An 18,048-nucleotide genomic window follows, 5' to 3' on the forward strand; every position below is an offset into this window, starting at 1 on the left:
CTCGGGAGGGACAAGGAAGGTCCAAGGAGGCAGGAAGGCCCCAGAGCAGCACTGACGTATTAGGTGAGACAGTAAGGACTTCCTCAAGAAGCCAGACATCTATCTAGACTTAATGATGTAACTGAACCCTTCAAAGCTTATATAAGTGACATGACAGGAAGGAGCTGGTTTGGGAGGTTCTTTCTCTGCCCATTTGGTGTCCTGTATGGGAAGGGGGTAAGCCGGAGGCTATGGCAGTTGGGTAAGTGGTGAACTAGTTTGGTGAAGGTGAATGTCCAGAGAGGTAGGAGGACCAGTGGCCTTGGGAAGAACTTCCAATTTGAGAGCAAGATAAACACGAGGTAAGGGAGAGAGGTGGTGGATTTGGGCCCCTAGGATCCCCGCAAATAGAGTGCGGCTGATGTGGCAGTCTAGGTTAGGTTGTCTGTCGTGGGGCTCAGAGTAAGGAGACCAGCGTGGGAGCAGCTTTCAGTTAGGGTGGCAGTGCCCCAGACACTGGGAGAAGAGGCACCAGGACATGATCTGCCCCGGGCACAGGAGGCTCAGCCCCTCGTCCCTCTGATGTCCTCCCATGCCAGGCCCCAGGGCCTCGAGCTCGTGGTTTCAGGTCTGTTCATTGAGACTTCCAGATAGGAGTTCAACCCTGGGCCGAATCAGAGGCCTCTAGCCACGGGCTATGGACACTGGATTTTGCCATGAGAGAAGGTGGCTCAGTGCCCTTCTTGGTGGCTGACCCCAACCCTCCCTCCAGTCCTGGTTGCCCAGAGGATACAGAGAGCTGGGCGCAGAACCCACAGAACCTGGCAACTCCCTCGCCGGAACCTGTGGGTGGATGAGGGGAGAGGGGCCCAGAGACACCAGCAGGAAGAGAGCCTGGGAACCCTGCTCTCAGGTGACATCTCCATCATCTCCCTGTGATCCTGCTTCCTTCTTCTCTCAATGAATCCGATGCGGAGTCCTTTTTCAGTAACATTTTATTTTAAATCCTTAGTGAAGATCTAAGACGAAAATATAAAGTGCCAGGTTTTAGGGTTGGGGGCAGAGGGAAAGGCCCACTGAGTTCACACCATTTGGACTTGCCCTGTTCAGCTCCTCAGACATGAAAGAGGGTATATCTCAAAATTGAAAAAAAAAAGTCATTCTTGAGTTCCCCACCAATCGGTGTCCATGAGGAATTGAGGGACAAAGTCATCACAGACCACCAATGAGAACGGTCACTGTGGGAGGCAGGTCGACAGCAAGGAGGCTGAGGCTGTCTCAAAGAAGACCGGCGGGATAGAAAGGAGAGGAGGCAGCGGGTCCTGCAGGCTCTGCAGCAGAGACAGGGTGGCCGCCTGCTCTTCTGGGGTCTCCTTCAGCATACGCCGGGCAAAGGCCTGCTCCATCTGTGCAGAGAGGTGGGAGAGGGGTCGGTGAGCACCACAGGGCCGGGTGCTATACCCCGGGGCTTCTTCCTCAGGATGCCCTTCTCGGGAATATACCTCCCCCGTGCAGGCAGGCTCTGCTGACTCACCTGCACCGCAATCAGACTCTGTGAGGTGTGGCTGGGGTCAGGGTTCTCCTCCCAGAAGTTCAGTGTCACCTGACACTTGGGTGGGGGCCCCAGGCCCTGGAAATACCTGGCCAAGTCTGAGAGAGAAAAGGCCAGGAGTTGGAAGAAAGAGGACAGAAGGCCCCAGGCAGGGAGGAAGAGGGGTGGCAATGGGGCCACTCGGAGACCAAGGCTAGAGCAGGAGCCGGGGGTGGTGAGACTGTTCTCTTGTGCTAGGAACTAAACCGCTACTCACCTGAGGACAAAGAGGGAAAGGGGCCCCCTTTAGGGGTAGCCGAGCGTCACACACCCTGAAGCCTCTCTGCTGGGGGAGCTCAGGGTCTGCTTGACAGCAGTCCTGGCTGCTAACACAGGCGTGCCACACCTTGGTTGCCTGATCACTCCCTTCCACACTCACTCTCTGCATCCCCTGTATTCCTGGCCCCAGTCCCAAGGTCCAGTTGAGAGCTGAATGGAGGCAGGAAGTGGAATTCTCAGCATGGTTGGGAGAGGGGGAACCCGAGGGCAGCCCGAGAACATGTGACATGCACAGCTCACACAAGTGTGAGGATGGTCATTGTGCGAGTGTGTCTGGCGGGGGACGGGGGTGTGGTGCAAAGCGCACCTTCTTGTAATTACGGTACACTTCCATGTGGTGGCGCTCCTGAGATGCGCTATTATGGTGCTGGGCTCTACCTGGGCCTCATCTTCTGTGGTCTTGGCCCAGGAAGGGGGGCTGCCAGGGCTGATCCCTGGGATGTGCACCACACAAGTGCAGGGGCCAGGCCTGGATTGTGCTGGGGGATTGGCTAGAGGGAGTGCAGGGTGACGGCCGGCCCAGAGGCGGGGAGCAGGGGTGGGGGAAGGGGCTCAGGTGCTTGGCTGGAGCAGCCTCACCTCTGCAGAAGTAGCTGGTTCTGAAGAGTTCCACGCACTCGTTGCTGGGCAGCAGGTGCGGGCCCGGGCCAGGTGGCATCTGGGGCGCGTTCCAGGAGATGGGGATGGGGCAGAGGCGCTGCACAAAGAGGCCCCGGGAGTTGCTGGCCAGCAGGACCCCTCTCTGGAGCTGGCTCAGCAGGCGCTGGGCGGGCTCGCGTGGGCCGGGTTTGGGAAATATCACCTGTTCCATGCTGCACTGGGAGCTTGAGGGCTCAGCCAGGAGGCGGCAGTCCGGGCTCTGCACCTGGGCCTCACCCACCACACGCCCGTTGTAGATGAAGGTGAGCAGCAGCGAGTAGTCTGCAGGCAGAGAAAGGCCAGCTGCCCCAGTGCCCTCCCGGGGCCCCACTGGCTGGCAGGAAGTTCTGGAGGAATGAAGAGGGACGCCTTGCAAACTCAACATCCTCATTTTGCTGGTGAGGAACGTGGGGCTCACAGAGAGAGACCGAAGGAGGGCTGGTGACCACCAGGCAGGCTGCGAGGTGGGAGCAGCAGCTGTGCCTTCTGAGCACAGAGAAGACCTTGCCTTTCCTATCCTCACCCCCCGACCCTCAGCAGCCAGGGCGTCTTCCGTTCATGCTTTCCCAGCCCTTTTGTGTGTGCTCAGTTGTGTCCAACCCTTTTTTGACTCCATGGACTGTAGCCCGCCAGGCTCCTCTGTCCACGGGATTTTCCAGGCAAGAATACTGGAGCAGGTTGCCATTTTCTTCTCCAGGGCATCTTCCCGATCCAGGGATCAAACCCAGGCCTCCTGCATTGCAGGCAGATTCTTTACCACTACACCATGGGAATTCCCTGGCTCCCACCACTCAGGAGAGGAGCTAATACATAGGTTTCCACTGAGGCCTTAATGCCCAGGGTCTTACAGTTTACAAGAGGGTCCCAGAGATCGGGCCTCTACTTAACCCACAGAATCAACATCTCAACAACCCAAAGAAATCAACATTTCCAGGGAAGAGAATGTGTAGGGGGTATTTTTGAGAAGTGAGCTGTGTCTGGAGTCTGGAATCTGGCAGGCATGCTGCCTAGAATCCAGTGCCTCTGGGTCAGGGACCTGCTGCAAGCCCTGACAGGTTAGATAACACATGCAAGGCCTTAGGACGAAGAAGGGGGAGAGGGGCAGGGGTGAGTCAGAAACACCAAGTACCTGAATCTGGAGGGGGCAGAAGCTCCAGGGACAGCAATTCTCCCTGGAAAAGAGCCTCAGCTGTGTCCCTACCTGGAAGGGAGGCAGAGGTACTGGTCATTCAGAGTGGACCGGGGAGTCCAAGGGCCAGAGGGTGTGGTGTGGAGGCTGATGCAAGAGGCAGGGCCCGTGGTACCTTCCTGAGGCTCAGGGCTGCTGCTGCTGCTGCTGCTGCTGCTTCTGCTGCTCCCGCTGCTCCCAAAGTCTACACGGCCAGCTCCCCCATTGGTCTCCACCATCTCCTGCAGACACAGTTCCTGTGGTTGGCCCACCTCGCCCCCAGTCACTGCTCTGCCCTCGGACCCATCCGCTTCCCTCCCCAGCTCTCACATTCTGAGGGGGCTCCTGGAGCGAGGAGGGGCTGAGTATGCACTTCTTTGCAGTAATCTCTTCCTCTTTCTCCTCAGAGGAGGCAGAACTGTGGGGTCGCTTTGATGGTAATTTCTGGGTCCCTGATTGAGCTGTGGAATGTTGAGAGGGAAGCAAATGTCAGAGCCTTAAGTGGGCACAGAAGGAAGGAGGAAGACAGGAGGCAGTGAAAGGATGGGCAGGACTGGGCAGGGAACCTTCTTCCCAAGGACAGGGGCCTGGAGGGAGGCCCACCGTGCTCCCGGGAGGCGCAGAACTCCATCCTTCCCCCCACACTCCACCCCCGGCTGCTGATTTTAGGAGTGGTGGGGCAGAGGGACACCCACCGGGGACAGTTCCTGGTGGTAGCAGCCGGTACACCTTGTAGGGTTCAGCGCCATCCCTATGGCCGATCTCAGGAACCTCCTCAAATTCACAACTTTTGTTGAGAGCACAGCGCAAACGAGTCTTCCAGATGGCAGGGCCTTCCGAGCTCCCCTCCCTGTACTTCCCCTTGTATATTGCCCAGGCCTAGAAGACAGCAGCAGTGAAGAGATCGCTGGCAATGGACCACTGACCCGGCTGGCTTCATGGATGTACAGCCCGAGCGCTCGCACAGAAAGGCTTGTGCTAGGTTTATGCTCAGCTGTCGCCACCACGAGATCCATGCTGAGTTTTGCCTTTTCATCTTGCGTGGGGCTAGTCCTACCCTCCAATCTCCCCTTTATTTGTCACCCTACAGAGTGACAGCGCCAGTGTGTGCTCCATCCCTCCCTCCGAGAGGCCAGTTTCCAGGCCTTTCACCTTGAAGAAGGCGGCATCCTGGTCCTCCCGGAAGTCCTGCTTGCCTGCGTGCTTCCAGGGGATCCGGAACATGGTCTTGGCTGCATCCTCCCAGCACACTCCTGGGAACTGCCCGCTCTCCACTTGCTCCACCACCCAGTTCCGGAGCTTTCGGGTGCAGCGTGTCCTGCCTGATGCCATCCTAAGGATAAGAGCAACAGAAGTGTCAGGGGAACTGACACTTTGGGAAGAGTGAGACCCTGGCCCTTGGGGCTGGCTTCTGGCCAGGGCCCCCGGAGATCCCATTTATATTGTGTCTCCAGACATATCTCAAAATTCTGAGGTTGAATTGTTTCATTTCTGCCATCACTAGCAAGTATCAAAAATACTTTCTTTTTAACATCCCAAGCTGTGACGTCTGGAGGGAAATCCTAGGCATTGGTCTTGATATTTTTCAGGAATCTACTGTTTGAAAGAGAATTCCCCTGGTGTCCTGCTCCAGGTGAGATGTCCTGTCTAGATCCCCAGTGTTTACAGTAGCTGCTTCTGAGATGTCTCATCAACCCTCTTCACCCACCACCCTCACAACTCCTTTGATGTTCCCCAAACTTCCTCTGTGCTTGCCCCAGAAGCAGGTGGGGCAGGGAGCTGGGGGCTGGGGCAGAGCTGCGGCGGAAGTGGGCAGGGCCAGCAGGCAAGAAAACAAGCAGGAGATGGGGCAATCTTCTTCCCCAAACAGCCCCATAGCAGGTCCTCCTGTCCTTGGCCTGTAAGGCTTGGGACACCGGCCCCTGATCAGTCTTTCACTCAGGCCAAACTTCTAGCTCCCTGGCTCACAGGCCTTCTGTCTATTCCTCAGTCTAGCAGAGGGGTCTGCAGAAGCCCCTGCCCACCACCTCCAGTCTGGCCAGGGCTTCCCAAACCGAGGCCCAAGCTGATACCCATTTTTGGTTAATCTTACCTGAGCTGCTGTGCAGGCAGTCCCAGGGCTCAGCGGACCTCAGCTCAGCTCAGCTCAGCTCCCAGCTGGGCAGCTTCTGTTTCTCTCCGCCCCTTCCTACAGTCCCCACCCTAAGTTTCAGTTCTCCTCCAGGGAGGGCCTTTTCCCTGAAATCACGTGGTCTTCGAGTTGCAGGGCAACTGGTTACCACCAGGGGGAAGCAGCATCTGAGAACCTTTTCTTTGGAATCCTGCTGTCAGAATGTGGAGGGCCTTTCCTGCTTCAGGCTCCTTCCCTTTCCTCCCTTAAGATTCCCCTTGCTTGTAACTGACGTCTGTGACACTGCTGCTTCCCCTGGGAGGCTGCAGTGTCCTGGAGTCTAGCCTGGGGCCTCTGGATAGCTCTGTACCACTTGCCCACCTATATTCCCCCCATGGTGCCTGCTTGGTACCTACTAGGTGACCCCAGATATCAGCTGAATTCAATGAAAGAAGGAAAGGAAGAAGCCCAGGCCAGGTGGCTGGATGGATGGGGAGGGTTGCCCTTGTCTACCAACAAGTTTTAACAAAGCTCTGTTCACCCCATTCCCCTTTCCCTGGTGCCCCCAGATGGTTGGGTCAGGAAGGAAGAAGGACTACCAAGAAGCCTGGGCAAGGAAATGCCTCTTTATTGGTGCTGGAGTTGTTCCTGTGGGAGACGAACCACAGGCCCCTCTTTGGGACCCTCGCCCTCAGCTACTTCCTCCTGCGGGGGATACTCTGTCCCAAGGGCACCTCTTCTATCAGCTTCTGCAGAAAGAGAGAGAAGATGATGATGCTAGAAGCCTGGGACTCAGACACAGGCCGGAAAGGGGACTCCTAGAGAGTGGGGTCAGAGGCAAGGCTGGCGGGAGGCTTTACCTGTAACAAGCGGGCGTGGTAGGTGGGGATGTCCTCCCCAGGCAGTGCCTGGGGGCGCATGTGCAGGTAGCGCTCGGCAGCTGTCATCAGCTCCTCCGTTTCATACAGGGTGGCTGGGTCCAGTGAATGGGCGTTGATGAGGCTCACAAGATACTCCTTGTAGTGTGCCCTGGGGAGACGAGAGGGTAGAACATTTGCTCTGTTTGGCTGATTTTAACTGAGTGTGCTGGGCACCGTGCTGGGCACTAGCGTACTCGGAAGAACCAGATGGACGCCCCTTGCCTGTTGCTCTTGTAGGCACTTGCCAACCTGTGTGTGCTGCCTGCTGGGTCCCTGCCTGGAGGGCCCCCTCCCTCCTACTTCTCACAGGACCCACTGCTCCCAGAGGCCCACTTCTCTGCCCAGGCACATCCCCAGTTCTCCTGTCCCCCATAACACCAAGCTCCATGCCCCGCCTGGCACTCACTGGCAGAGGCCAGCATAGCCAGCGGGAGTCTCCTTGCCACAGGCTTCATCCCGGAACCCGTTGGGAACTTCCTTCTGCTCCATCACTCGACAGCCACCTAGGGGTAAGGGAAGGAAGGAATCCTTTGTCTGGAGGAGGCCACTGACCACAAAGGCCCAGGAGAATGTGGGAGGTGGCCTCTAGGAAGAGGACTGAGGATAGGAGTCCCTGCTCTAAGTGGGGCGGGGGAGGTGTTGGGAAACAGATTCCACTATGCAGACCACTTGTGATACAGAAGCAGGGACCCGGCTGTCTTTGCGTTTAGCTAAGCTCTTACAAGGTTAGCTTATTCTGTGATGGTCTTACTCTATGTAGATGGTAAGAAGTGGGATAGATTAGAATCACATGCAACATCTTTTCTCTTGTCCTCACAGAACCTAAAACAGTGCAACTAGTAAGTCTCATTAAATAGCCATTGAGTTAATTAATGAATTACTATCCTTTGGGAATGGGAGAATAAAACTAGCATCAAGGTTCCAGGCGCTTGAATGTGTCCTTACATAAAACAGCTGGGCTGTAAGTTGGACACAACCCCTGCTTCACAGAGGAAGAAACAAGCCCGGGGAGGTTGACTCCCCAAACGGCACAACAAGCAGGCACAGGACGGGCTCTGCATCCTGGTTCAACCCCAGACCCAAGCCTCCCCTTCATCCATCACACAGCGGGAGCCCAGCCCCTCCTCTGGCCTCCTCCCAGGCCTGGCCCGACACTCACCTCCCGGCACTGCCCGGGCCCCCGCTGGGGGTTCTGTGTTGAACATGACATTATTGTCCTGAGGGCAGAAAGATGGGAGTTAGTTTCCCTGGATGCCAGCCTGCTGATTTTTCCGCGTCCGACCTTTCCCTTCCTGCCACCCTACATCCTGCCTCCTCTCCTGGGCAGCTGGCGAACCAGTCACGTTGGCCACCTGACCTGAAGTAGCTTTTGGAGCCGGACAGCAGACCAGTCCCGCAGGTAGAAGAGGCAGTCTCGGGGGTGGTGGCCGTGCAGGGACTTCTTCACCCTGCAGTTAGGGTCTGGACATTTCTGGTGGAAACCCAGATGGGAGAGGGGCAGTTGGAAACTGTTGGGGTCCCGGCCTCTCAGGAACCCCTGCATGAGGGGTCTAGGGGTGGGGGAGATGGAGACATTGGAGGGTCTGGAGCAAGCAGAAGGGGGGAGGGGGCAGAGAGAGGTGCTTTACCTCACCCCCTACTGGTCTCCTCTTCCCCTGGACTGTTCCTCCACAGCCTCCGCCCCTCACTCCTCATGGGAGCCCCCACCCTGCCACCCCTTCCATCCCAGTCCTGGGGGCTCACATTCTTGGCGTAAAAGGCATTGTAGCAGCCACTGCAGAACTGGTGGCGGCACTGGGTGCAGTGAAAGTGCATGCAGCCTCCTCGGGCCAGTGCGTACGAGAACTTGCACTTGGGGCAGTCTGCAAGGGTCAGCGGGTCAGGGTTGGGGCTGCTCCTCAGGCCCCAGGAAGAGAGTGTCATTCTTCGCAATGAGCGATTACTGGGCACCTTACCTATGCCGTTTTCTTGAAGGTACATCGCCAAGCCCTGGGCTTGGTATTCTGGGTCATTGGTGCGTTTCCAGTTCTGGAAATCTTCACAGCTCCGGCCTCGGTGCTGTTCCTCCCACTGCCAGAAGGAAGCAAGCTTCCCATGAAAGCTCCATGCCAGGCCCTTCTTGCTGGCCACCCCACCCAGATCCAGTGGGCCCTGATTCAGAATACAGCACTGCCATCCACCATGTGCTCCAACACCAAACTGAAGGGCCAGCTTTGGTTCTCTCATCTCTTCACACTTGATACATTCACCAGCAGGTCTCGTTGCTGTCACTCCAGCTCAGCTCCCCTTTTCTTTATCCCTACTCTGAACAGCTTTACTCCAGGCCAGGCCAGCTCTCGCCTTGGTTACTTGCCTTGATGACCAGTCTCTCTGCCTCCACTACTGCTTCCCTGGGGTTCAGCCTCCACTCAGCAGCCAGTGTGCCTTTGAATGCATAAATTAGGCAGCTTCAACTGCACTGGGAGTGTTCTAGCTTGGAAGTTTGGAGGTAGGGTGGCAGGTGTTCACTTTATTATTGTGTTTCATAAGACAGATGCAGACTTTTGGTATCAAATATTTAAGTTTTTTTTTAATGAAGAATAAACAATCAGTTTTATTGGGCTCACTCAGACTAGGAATCCATTCAAATATTCAAAATTTTAAAGGTAAATGAGAGCACATAACCCCTTGTCCAGTCTTAGAATGAAAGGACCTGAGACTTCCCTGGCGGGCCAGTGCCTAAGACTCCACACTTCCACCGCAGAGGGAGCAGGTTCAATCCCTAACTGGGGGACTAAGATCTTACATGACCCATGGGACAGCCCAAACAGAGAAGGAAAGGCCCATCCTCTCCTCGCTCGGCCTCATCATGACCTCTCCTGATCCGGCAGCCAGCTCCTCTCGGACCACCTGCCACTCTCGCCCTCGCTCTCGAGGCTCCAACCATACAACGCTTTTTTGGACTTTGGCCTTCCCGTGTTTTTTTCTTTCTCTCTCAAATACTTTTTGCATAGTTGACTTCTTAATTTTCAGGCCTGAGCTTAAATTAAGCCATTTCATTTATTTCTAAATATTTATTTATTTTTGGCTTTGATGGGTCTTAGTTGTGGCAAGCTGTTGGGGCTCTAGCTGTGGGACATAGGCTCAGATGCCTCAAAGCATGTGGGATCTTAGTCCCCCGACCAGGGATTGAACCCCTGATTGCAGGGCGGATTCTTAACCACGGGACCACCAGGGAAGTTCCTAAATCAAGCCATTTTAGAGAAGACTTATCTAACCTCTTTTCCCATGTACCAGGTAGGTCTACTCTGTTATTCTTGACCTCAGATTCCTATTTGTTCTTCATAGAACACATAGTGATGTATATACTTCTGTTCTCTCTCCCTTCCTCAACCTTGCCACCTCCCTCCCTTGCTAGTCTGTAAGCTCTTTGAGACCAGAGAGCTTGTCAGTTCTGTTCTGGAGCAAACCCCAAGTCTAACACAGCACCTGCAGTGGCTCAGCAGGTATTCCAAAGCTTAGATGTGCCTCACCTGGCGCTTACAGCGCACACAGAAGGTCTGGTGACACTGGGGACATGTTGCTTCCAGCTGCTCACGCTCGTATATGAAGCCGAAGGAGCACTGTGGGTGCAAGAGCATAAATCTGTCTAAGGCTTCACCATGTGCTACTCACCACCCCTCCTTCCGGTCAGCAACTCTGGGCAGCCCACTGACCTGGGCACACCACAAGAACTTGGGGTCCCGCATGAGCACGCCCTCAGTCAGTTTCTTGTGGAAGAGTGCATAGGCGTCTGGCTCTAGGCTCTCTCGAAGCTGGGGACAGGATGCGAAAGTGGCGGGTGGGCAAGGCTCCTGTTCAAAGCCCAGGGCGCCCTGAGCCCGAGGGACCGCCCTACCTGGATGTCGAGGGTGGAGAAGTAGCTGAGCAGCTGTGTGTCATCGGTGAGGTCGGGGCGGCCACAGGCAGGGCACACCATGTCTGTGATGTGCTTCTCCTTCAAGGCGATGGTGAAGTGCTGGCGGAAGCAGTCGGGGCAGATGGTGCACTCACAGGAGGTCAGGGCCTGCATCTGGTGGAGGGGAGAGGATGGGAGGGGAGGGGTCAGAAGCTACAGCTGCCAGCCGGTGGAAGGGGCAGTGGCTACAACTGGGCAGGAAACCTAAATGTCTGAAGACCTTCAGATGGAAAAAAAACAGACAATGGTGAGATCTAATGTAAAGGGAAGACCCTCTAAAGGCATGCTCAGCCAATTAAAAGCAAACACATGATAACTGAATCACTTTTCTGTGCTCTACACCTGAAACTGGCACACTGTTGTAAAACAGCTATTCTCCAATAGAAAATAAAAATTTTAAAAAAATACACCATTAATTTAAAAAGGAAAAAAAGGGAGGGGGGTATTCCCTGGTGGTCCAGTGGTTAGGATTCCACACTTCCACTGTTGAGCACCTGGGTTCAATTCCTGGTTGGGAAACTGAGATCCTGTAAGCCATGTGGCGTGGCCACAAAAAGCAAATACACAAACATCCTTGAAATGATAAAACGATAGCAATGGAAAACAGACTAGTGGTTGCTATATGACAGGAGGAGGGGAAGAAGGTTACAACTACAAAGCTGTGGCACAAAGGGTTTCTTTTGTGATATCTTTATTGTAGAGGTGGTTACGTGAATCTACATGTGAGATAAAATTGCACACAAGTACACACATAAACCAGGAGAAATATCAACAACCTCAGATATGCAGATGATACCTCTTTAATGGCAGAAAGTGAAGAGGAACTAGAGAGCCTTTTCATGAGTGAAAGAGGGGAGTGAAAAAGCCAGCTTAAAACTCAATATTAAAAAACTAAGATCATGGCATCCAGTCCCATCACTTCATGGCAAATAGAAGGGGAAAAGGTGGAAGCAGTGACAGAGTTCCTCTTCTTGGGTTCTAAAATCACTGTGGATGGTGGCTGCAGCCATGAAATTAGAAGATGATTGCTTCTCTGTCTATGACAAACCTAGACAGTGTATTAAAAAGCAAAGACATCACTTTGCCAACAAAGGTCTGTATAGTCAAAGCTATATATAGTCTTTCCAGTAGTCATGTACAGATATGAGAGCTGGACTGCAAAGAAGGCTGAGAGCCAAAGGATTGATGTTTTTGAACTGTGGTGTGAGAGAAGACTATTGAGAGTCCCTTGGACAGCAAGGAGATCAACCCTGAATACTCATTGGAAGGACTGATGCTGAAGCTGAAGCTCCAGTACTTTGACCACCTGATGTGAACAGCAGACTCACTGGAAAAGACCGTGATGCTGGGAAAGATTGAAGGCAGAAGGAGAAGAGGATGACAGAGGATGAGATGGTTGGATGGTATCACTGATTCAATGGACATGAACTTGGGCAAACTCTGGGAGATGGGTGAGGGACAGGGAGGCATGGTGTGCTGTAGTCCATGGGGTTCAAAGAGTTGGACACAACTTGGTGACTGAACAACAAACATACACATCCATGCACAAAATGAACAAGGTCTGCAGTCTAGCTAACATTGTACCAATATTTATTTCTTGGTCCTGACACTACACTACAATTATATAAGATGTCACCATTGGGAAGCGGGTAGAGCACACAAGACTATACTATTTTTACAACTTTCTGTGAATCTACAATTATTTTAAAATAAAAAGTAAAAACAAACAAAAACACAGAGCCAGCCTAACTAACTTGGGCTGTATTTGGCCAAAGAACCACCACTTCTGACGTAGAGTTAAGTTAGAAGGGGCTCAGGAGAAAAGAGGGGCCTGTCCCTACCAAATGGGTATTTGATGATGACACTAAAGAATTACTGGTAATTTTTTGTGTGTGTGACAGTGGCATCTGTGCCTGTATTTTCAAAGAGTTTTATCTTTTAGAGATAGATATGGAAATATTACAGGTGAACTATTTGATGTCTGAGATTTGCTTCAAAATAATCCTGTGTAGATATGTAAAGATTAGCCATACATTAATAATGGTTGAAGCTTGATGACGAATACATAGTGGAGGGAGGGAAGCTGAATTTCTTATCCAATTTTCTCTACTATTGCATACTTGAAATTTCCCATAATAGAACATTTAAAAAAAAGAGAGAGAGGTGGCCTATTCCTGCTCTCCCCTTCCCAGAAGCCTTCAGGGGCACATGGGCAACTGCAGAGCAAAAGACAACATGAGAGACAGGACCCGGGGTAGAGTGGAGGTCCAAAGGGAACAGAGCGGCTCTAAGGCCGGAGGCAGTGGAGACTCACCCGGTTGCGGGGCAGGGCCCAGCCGCACACGGCACACTCCTGGGCAAGCAAGCGGCGCAGGAAGGCCCGGTCCTGGCTCTGCCTCACAGCCTCCACCACGTCCCCCAGCTCATAGTTCCTAGGTGTTTCCTGCAGCAGCGCCAGCGCCAGCTCTGCCCGGCCCCAGCTGGGGAGTGCGTGGACTGCCAAAAGCCGTCTGACCAGGCTCTGCAAGGCGATTCAGGTGGAGAGGGAAGATGTGGCTGTCAGACCCCAGGGAGCCTACCCTTCAGCCTGCCCTCAGCCCTACTAAGTGGGCTCTTCACCTCCTTCCAGCACCTGCTTATCTGGCCCATCCCAGGAAGGGGTGGGCTCAGGGCCACTGTCCCAGAGGCGCTGATGGAAGGGCTCTAAGCGTTGGCGCTGTAGCTCAGTCAGGGCTCGTGCCACATCGCCCCCATGTTGGAACAAGGCTTGAAGAGACCCTTCCTCAGGCCCAAAGCCCAGGGACCGGAGCTCCTGCACCTGTGAGTTGGGAGGGGCGAGAAGGAGTGAATCAGAGTGTGAGAGGCTCTTAGATCCACAGCCCTCAACCCTGCCTCGCCTCCAGCACAGCTGCTATACCTTCCTCCGCCGGGTCCTCACACACTCTTCCACAGCTTCATCCAGGTTGCCATGACGATCCAGCCAGGCCTTCCGGGCCTCCTGACAGGAAAAGGCGCCCAGCCCCGGGTCCTGCTGTTCAGCCAGCTCAGCCACCATCTCCAGCACGTACGGCAGCTCTGAGCGCAGCCACTGCAGGGGCACCTCGGTGCCAGAGTACTGCAGAGCCGAGAAGACCTCCTCTGGACAGGCACCTCCAGCTTCCCCTTCCTAAGAAACAGCCCTGCTCAGATAGAGAGCCCATCGGGAAGGGCACACTCCACCACCACCTTAGCCTGAACCAAAATGCTGACAGTGCTTGAGACCATGGATCATATGAGCAGTGCAGTCTGACACCTGCCCTGGGGGAAGGGTTCACGCAGCTGCTGCTGCTGACAGTGACAGGTTTGGAGAACTCCCATCAATCAACTGCAGCCTCTCCCTTCCCCGACAAGCTCATCCCAGGCCCAAGTCCTCACCCGGATCTTGATCACCAGCTGGAGGCCTTCCTCCTTCATCTTGTCTTGGCGCTGCTGCTCAAGATCCCCGCAGGAACTGGTCACGGGGGCACTGAAGCGTCGTGAAGGCCCTGGTTCAGCCTGTCGCTCTTCCGAAGAGCTGGCATGTGGCTGGGGGGTCTGCTGTACTGGGATGGGGCTGCTGGTCCGGTTGCACATCGCACACACCCAGCCAGGGCCAGAGTTGCAGAAGGTACAGTGAATACAGTACCACACTGGAGTCTGGACAGAGGAAAGCACAGGATCCCCCTGCTGGAAAGGCAGAAAGAATTATCCTATCAAAGGCTGGCTAAGGCTCAAAATGGACATATAGGAAGCTTGGGGAAAGATACCGGGGAACTAAGGGAAAACAGGGGATGAAGAAGTAGAGAACGGCCTGTGGTCACAGATGCAAATAAAGAGATGAGAAGGCCAGGAACAAGATACCTGAAGGGGCTTCGGGCAAATGCCGGAATCCAGAGAATCCACCACCAAGCTGGGAGGCTGAGCCAGCCGAGGTCGCTCACATATGGCACACAGCACGGCCGCAGCCTCGTTCTCAAAGGTGCAGCTCTGGCAGGCCCAGTGACCCCGGGAAAGCTCAGATTCTAGGCCCCCAGTTCCTTGGGGACCCTCGATTACCAGACCCAACCCCTTACAGCCTCGGGGCCGATCACAGGCCACACAGAGTACTGCCCAAGGTTCATTTAATAAGGCACAGGCAGAACAGGGCCAGAGCAGACGGGCACTTGCAGGATCGGGGGGAGAAAAAGAGCTGTCTCCCAGGGTCGGCACGGAGGCTGGCTGAGGCCGTGGTGGAGCTGAGGCAGGTAGGCTATTGGAAAAATAGACATGGCCTGCTGAGGGGGTGCCTAGGGACCCTTACCCATGGGCCCCCCTCACACCTTGCAGGACAGCACATGGCTCTGGCCTTTGCACATTTTATCCTCTCTGCCTGAAACACTCGCACAGTCAGAGCTTATTCAACACTGAAATGACAGATTAAAGTTCAGGTCTGGCTGGTAAATATCTCAGCCTCACCCCTGAAGTGAAGTGAAGTGAAGTCGCTCAGTCGTGTCCAACTCTTTGCGACCCCATGGACTGTAGCCTACCAGGATCCTCAGGCCATGGGATTTTCAGCCTCACCCCTGTTAGAGGCTTAAAATACTGCCAAATGATCGAGCTGATCCTTCTGACTAGGGTGCCTCCTCCCACTACCTATTCACACACCATGACAATCTATTTTGCTATGACTGGTATGTATATCTTGCTTGGTATGTATGTCTATGATCTCCTGAAAGGCAGGAGCCAGCTGCTTGGCATCTATGGAACAGTCTTTAGCACAATATCCAGCACATAGTAGACTCGAGGAATATTAAGTTCTCTCAATTTTGCTCCCACTCAGAAAAGAAGATCTCGCACCTGGGGTGAACGGCTTGAGGGGCCCCATGCAGGGTCTGGCGATGGTGATGTGCACGGTCTGGATGTCCGTGGAAGAGGCGATCACATGTTAGACACAAGGCCTGTTTACAGGTTGAGCAGTGCAGCGTGCCTGGGGCAGAACCGCAGAGGAAGCAGGGGCCAGGAGTGGAGCCTGGAGAATGGGAGAGAAAGAAGAACAGAATACCTTTCTACAAAAGACCAGGTTACATTTGAATCAGCTGTGGAGGGAAACAAATCACAGACAACTTTTCAACATATCTTTCTACCCAAAGAAACAATCTTAATCTCTTTTTTAAAAGAAAGGGAGATAATCAAGAAGAAAGAGGAAATTTCTATCAATATGATCTACTAGCACTCCTTCCCCCTAATACAGAACAGTAATACCTGCAGCAGAGGGTATGGTGAGGGGGCCGGGAGCAATCTCTCTCAGTAAAGGGGCAAACTCTGAGAGCTGCAGTAGCTGAGGAAAAAGGACAGGGAATGAGTAAGGGCTTGGGGACACAGGCCCACAACAGGTTTCCTTTGTTCACCAGGCCCCAGAGCCCCATTCCTGCCTTCCTTACATCATCTTCAACCTTGTCTTTCAGCAGCTGCTCCAGTGCTTGCGGTTTTGGATGAGCATTCTGCAAACAAGATGAGAAGAGTTCCCACCTATAGCCTTAGAACAAGACCCTCCCTCAAAGCCCTGGTCCCCCAACGTTCACAGAGTGAAAAGTACAGAGAGATCCCAAGTTACAGGACTATGCCTGTGATTCAGCAGTATGAGAGTCCCCAGACTGGCTTTGTTGTTAGGCTAGGCTCCCCAGCCCTGGTGCTTAAGTTCTCAGGACTAGAGATACCTCACCTGTAACAGCAGATTGAGCTCTGTCCGAAGCAGCAGTACTTCCAGTGTGACTGTAGCAACTTGCTGCTCATCCGGCTCCTCCTGCCTCTCAGGGAAGCTCAACCCATCTGGCTGCTCCTCTGTGTAGCCATACAATCGCAGAACATCCCGGCCCCCCTGCCACACAGGCAAACCAGTCACCGCCCAGCAGGCCCCCTTCCCAATAGGGCTGGGACTCAACCCATTCAGCACAGCCTCAGGCCTTTTTTAGCCAACCCCCTGCCCAGGCTAAGTTTCCTATTCCCATTAGGGGTCCAGGGGCTTCACCTGCACAGCATCCACCGTAGAACGAAAGACGGGGTTATTAAACTTGACCCCACGCCAGTACCGAGGCCTCTGAGGGCTTAGGAGGTTGCGGCCATATTTCTCCAGGATGTTCAGGGCCGTGGAGAGGGTGTTGAGGTAGTTTCGGGGCTGGGAGCAGTCAGAGAGCAGAGAGCTGTGAGCCCCGACACAGCCTCAGGTCCTCTGTCCTCCTCCCGAGCCGGGGCGGGCCTCACCTCCCCATGAGCGTTGCAGCGGACCAGGCGTGCAGCATCCAGCTGCAGGTAACGGGCTTCTGGCGGCAGAGAGGTGCCCAGTAGTGGCCAGAGCTGCTCCTGCGTAAAGGCCTGCCCGGAATCCCTCCTCAGGGCGCTCGCTAGCTCCTCGCGGGCTTCCAGGAAGGCCCGCTTCTCCTCCTCCCCCGGCATCCCGAGACAGGAGTCAGCCCCGGCCGGCTGCCAAACTGGACCGGGCGCAGGCTGTGCACAGCCCGCGCACCGTCCGGAGCGTCTGGGGTCTGGCTTCCCGGCCCGACTCTGGCCGGTGCGGACGCCCGGGGTCACTCAGGCTACGGTCACCCTTCGGCCCCGGGCCCCATGCCAGGGTTAGCGGGAACAGGAAGTACTAGGAAAGAGGGCGGGATTGAGACCCAAATTCAGAGGAACGGGAGGAGTTTAAACTTAAGAGAGGGTGGGGCCAGGAAGTCAGGGGGCGTGGCCATGAAGAGGCCCAGCCAATTATAATGGTAAATAGTCCCTGGCTCCTCCCCCAGAGCGTCTAGGCAGTAAACCTTGTTCTAGCTCGCTTCCCCTCTTTGGTCCAGGCTGGTTCCACCCTTCTCCGGGCAACCCCCGGTGCGGGGTTACTTTATTCCCCCTCAAAGTCCTCCTCTCTATCCGCACCCCACTGGGGAAATCCCACTCAGTTGGGGACTCAACTCTGGCCAGCCCGAGCCTGTCAAGCCCCTTCTGTCAGTCTTGAAGATAGAGTGCCCTTCAGGAGGAAGCCCCCTCTCCTTCTTCCATATCCTCTATCCCTTCTCCCTCCTACTACTTCTCCCACTCACTCTGATCCCTCTTTGACCCTTCCCCTCAGTCGAGCCTTCCTGGGGGAGCCACACCACTGAGCACTCCCTTTCCCACTCTCCCACCCTTATCCCTACCCCAACCCTGGCTATCCTTGGGCGGTCCTTTCCCTTCCCTCTAAGCCTCTCCCCTTCGAGAGACAGCCCTGTTCAATCTCCGCCTGTTCCACTTGTCCGAGCCCCTCCCCCGGGCAGCCCCCGGGCTTGTGACCAGTCAGCACCGCCTCTCCTCCTCGCACAGGCTGAGAATGGCAGAGGGGCTCCCTACGGTTTGCTGCCTTCCAGGGGGAGGGGGAAAAGAAGGAAAGGGGCGGGGCTG

The 18,048-nt window shown here is 54.7% G+C and overlaps 2 protein-coding genes across 4 annotated transcripts; both read right to left on the bottom strand.

Annotated features, from left to right (window-relative positions):
* Positions 1 to 959: 959 nt before the first annotated feature.
* On the bottom strand, positions 960 to 6,228 carry IRF9 (interferon regulatory factor 9). Of its 2 annotated transcripts, XM_065940039.1 has the most exons (10): positions 5,749 to 6,228; positions 4,809 to 4,989; positions 4,352 to 4,535; positions 3,987 to 4,117; positions 3,793 to 3,898; positions 3,618 to 3,689; positions 2,652 to 2,770; positions 2,429 to 2,546; positions 1,514 to 1,629; positions 960 to 1,385 (listed from the first exon to the last, which is right to left on the bottom strand). In XM_065940039.1, exons 2-10 carry the CDS (start codon positions 4,986 to 4,988, stop codon positions 1,215 to 1,217), a joined length of 1,197 nt encoding a protein of 398 aa, XP_065796111.1. In that variant the 5' UTR covers position 4,989; positions 5,749 to 6,228; the 3' UTR covers positions 960 to 1,214. The 2 variants fall into 2 exon arrangements, with proteins under 2 accessions (XP_065796111.1, XP_065796110.1); XM_065940038.1 differs by having other exon boundaries at positions 2,429 to 2,770.
* Positions 6,229 to 6,378: 150 nt separating this feature from the next.
* Positions 6,379 to 17,273, bottom strand: RNF31 (ring finger protein 31). Of its 2 annotated transcripts, none has more exons than XM_065940037.1 (21): positions 16,882 to 17,273; positions 16,649 to 16,795; positions 16,343 to 16,498; positions 16,062 to 16,121; positions 15,883 to 15,958; positions 15,478 to 15,649; positions 14,503 to 14,890; positions 14,038 to 14,298; positions 13,541 to 13,789; positions 13,256 to 13,441; positions 12,938 to 13,144; positions 10,564 to 10,737; positions 10,382 to 10,480; positions 10,199 to 10,288; positions 8,642 to 8,756; positions 8,430 to 8,548; positions 8,044 to 8,157; positions 7,846 to 7,903; positions 7,093 to 7,189; positions 6,627 to 6,795; positions 6,379 to 6,515 (listed from the first exon to the last, which is right to left on the bottom strand). In XM_065940037.1, the coding sequence occupies exons 1-21, from the start codon at positions 17,071 to 17,073 to the stop codon at positions 6,462 to 6,464; spliced, it is 3,183 nt and encodes a 1,060-aa protein (XP_065796109.1). In that variant the 5' UTR covers positions 17,074 to 17,273; the 3' UTR covers positions 6,379 to 6,461. The 2 variants fall into 2 exon arrangements, with proteins under 2 accessions (XP_065796109.1, XP_065796107.1); XM_065940035.1 differs by having other exon boundaries at positions 14,038 to 14,328; positions 16,882 to 17,272.
* Between the last annotated feature and the right edge of the window lie 775 nt (positions 17,274 to 18,048).

Source organism: Muntiacus reevesi, chromosome 7 (assembly GCF_963930625.1).
Source record: "Muntiacus reevesi chromosome 7, mMunRee1.1, whole genome shotgun sequence".
NCBI classification, from domain to species: Eukaryota; Metazoa; Chordata; class Mammalia; order Artiodactyla; family Cervidae; genus Muntiacus; species Muntiacus reevesi.

What these genes read in the sequence shown, in the direction of transcription:
- IRF9 (XM_065940038.1), bottom strand. Translation starts at nt 4,988, where the DNA reads ATGGCATCAGGCAGGACACGCTGCACCCGAAAGCTCCGGAACTGGGTG. An exon ending in TCCAGGAGCCCCCTCAGAAT is followed by an intron (nt 3,899 to 3,986) that starts GTGAGAGCTGGG and finishes CTGTGTCTGCAG; the next exon opens with GAGATGGTGGAGACCAATGG. An exon ending in AGAGTCTGATTGCGGTGCAG is followed by an intron (nt 1,386 to 1,513) that starts GTGAGTCAGCAG and finishes CTCTCTGCACAG; the next exon opens with ATGGAGCAGGCCTTTGCCCG.
- RNF31 (XM_065940035.1), bottom strand. Translation starts at nt 17,073, where the DNA reads ATGCCGGGGGAGGAGGAGAAGCGGGCCTTCCTGGAAGCCCGCGAGGAG. An exon ending in GGCTCCAAAAGCTACTTCAG is followed by an intron (nt 7,904 to 8,043) that starts GTCAGGTGGCCA and finishes TTCTGCCCTCAG; the next exon opens with GACAATAATGTCATGTTCAA. An exon ending in ACCACGCCCGCTTGTTACAG is followed by an intron (nt 6,516 to 6,626) that starts GTAAAGCCTCCC and finishes CTCTTTCTGCAG; the next exon opens with AAGCTGATAGAAGAGGTGCC.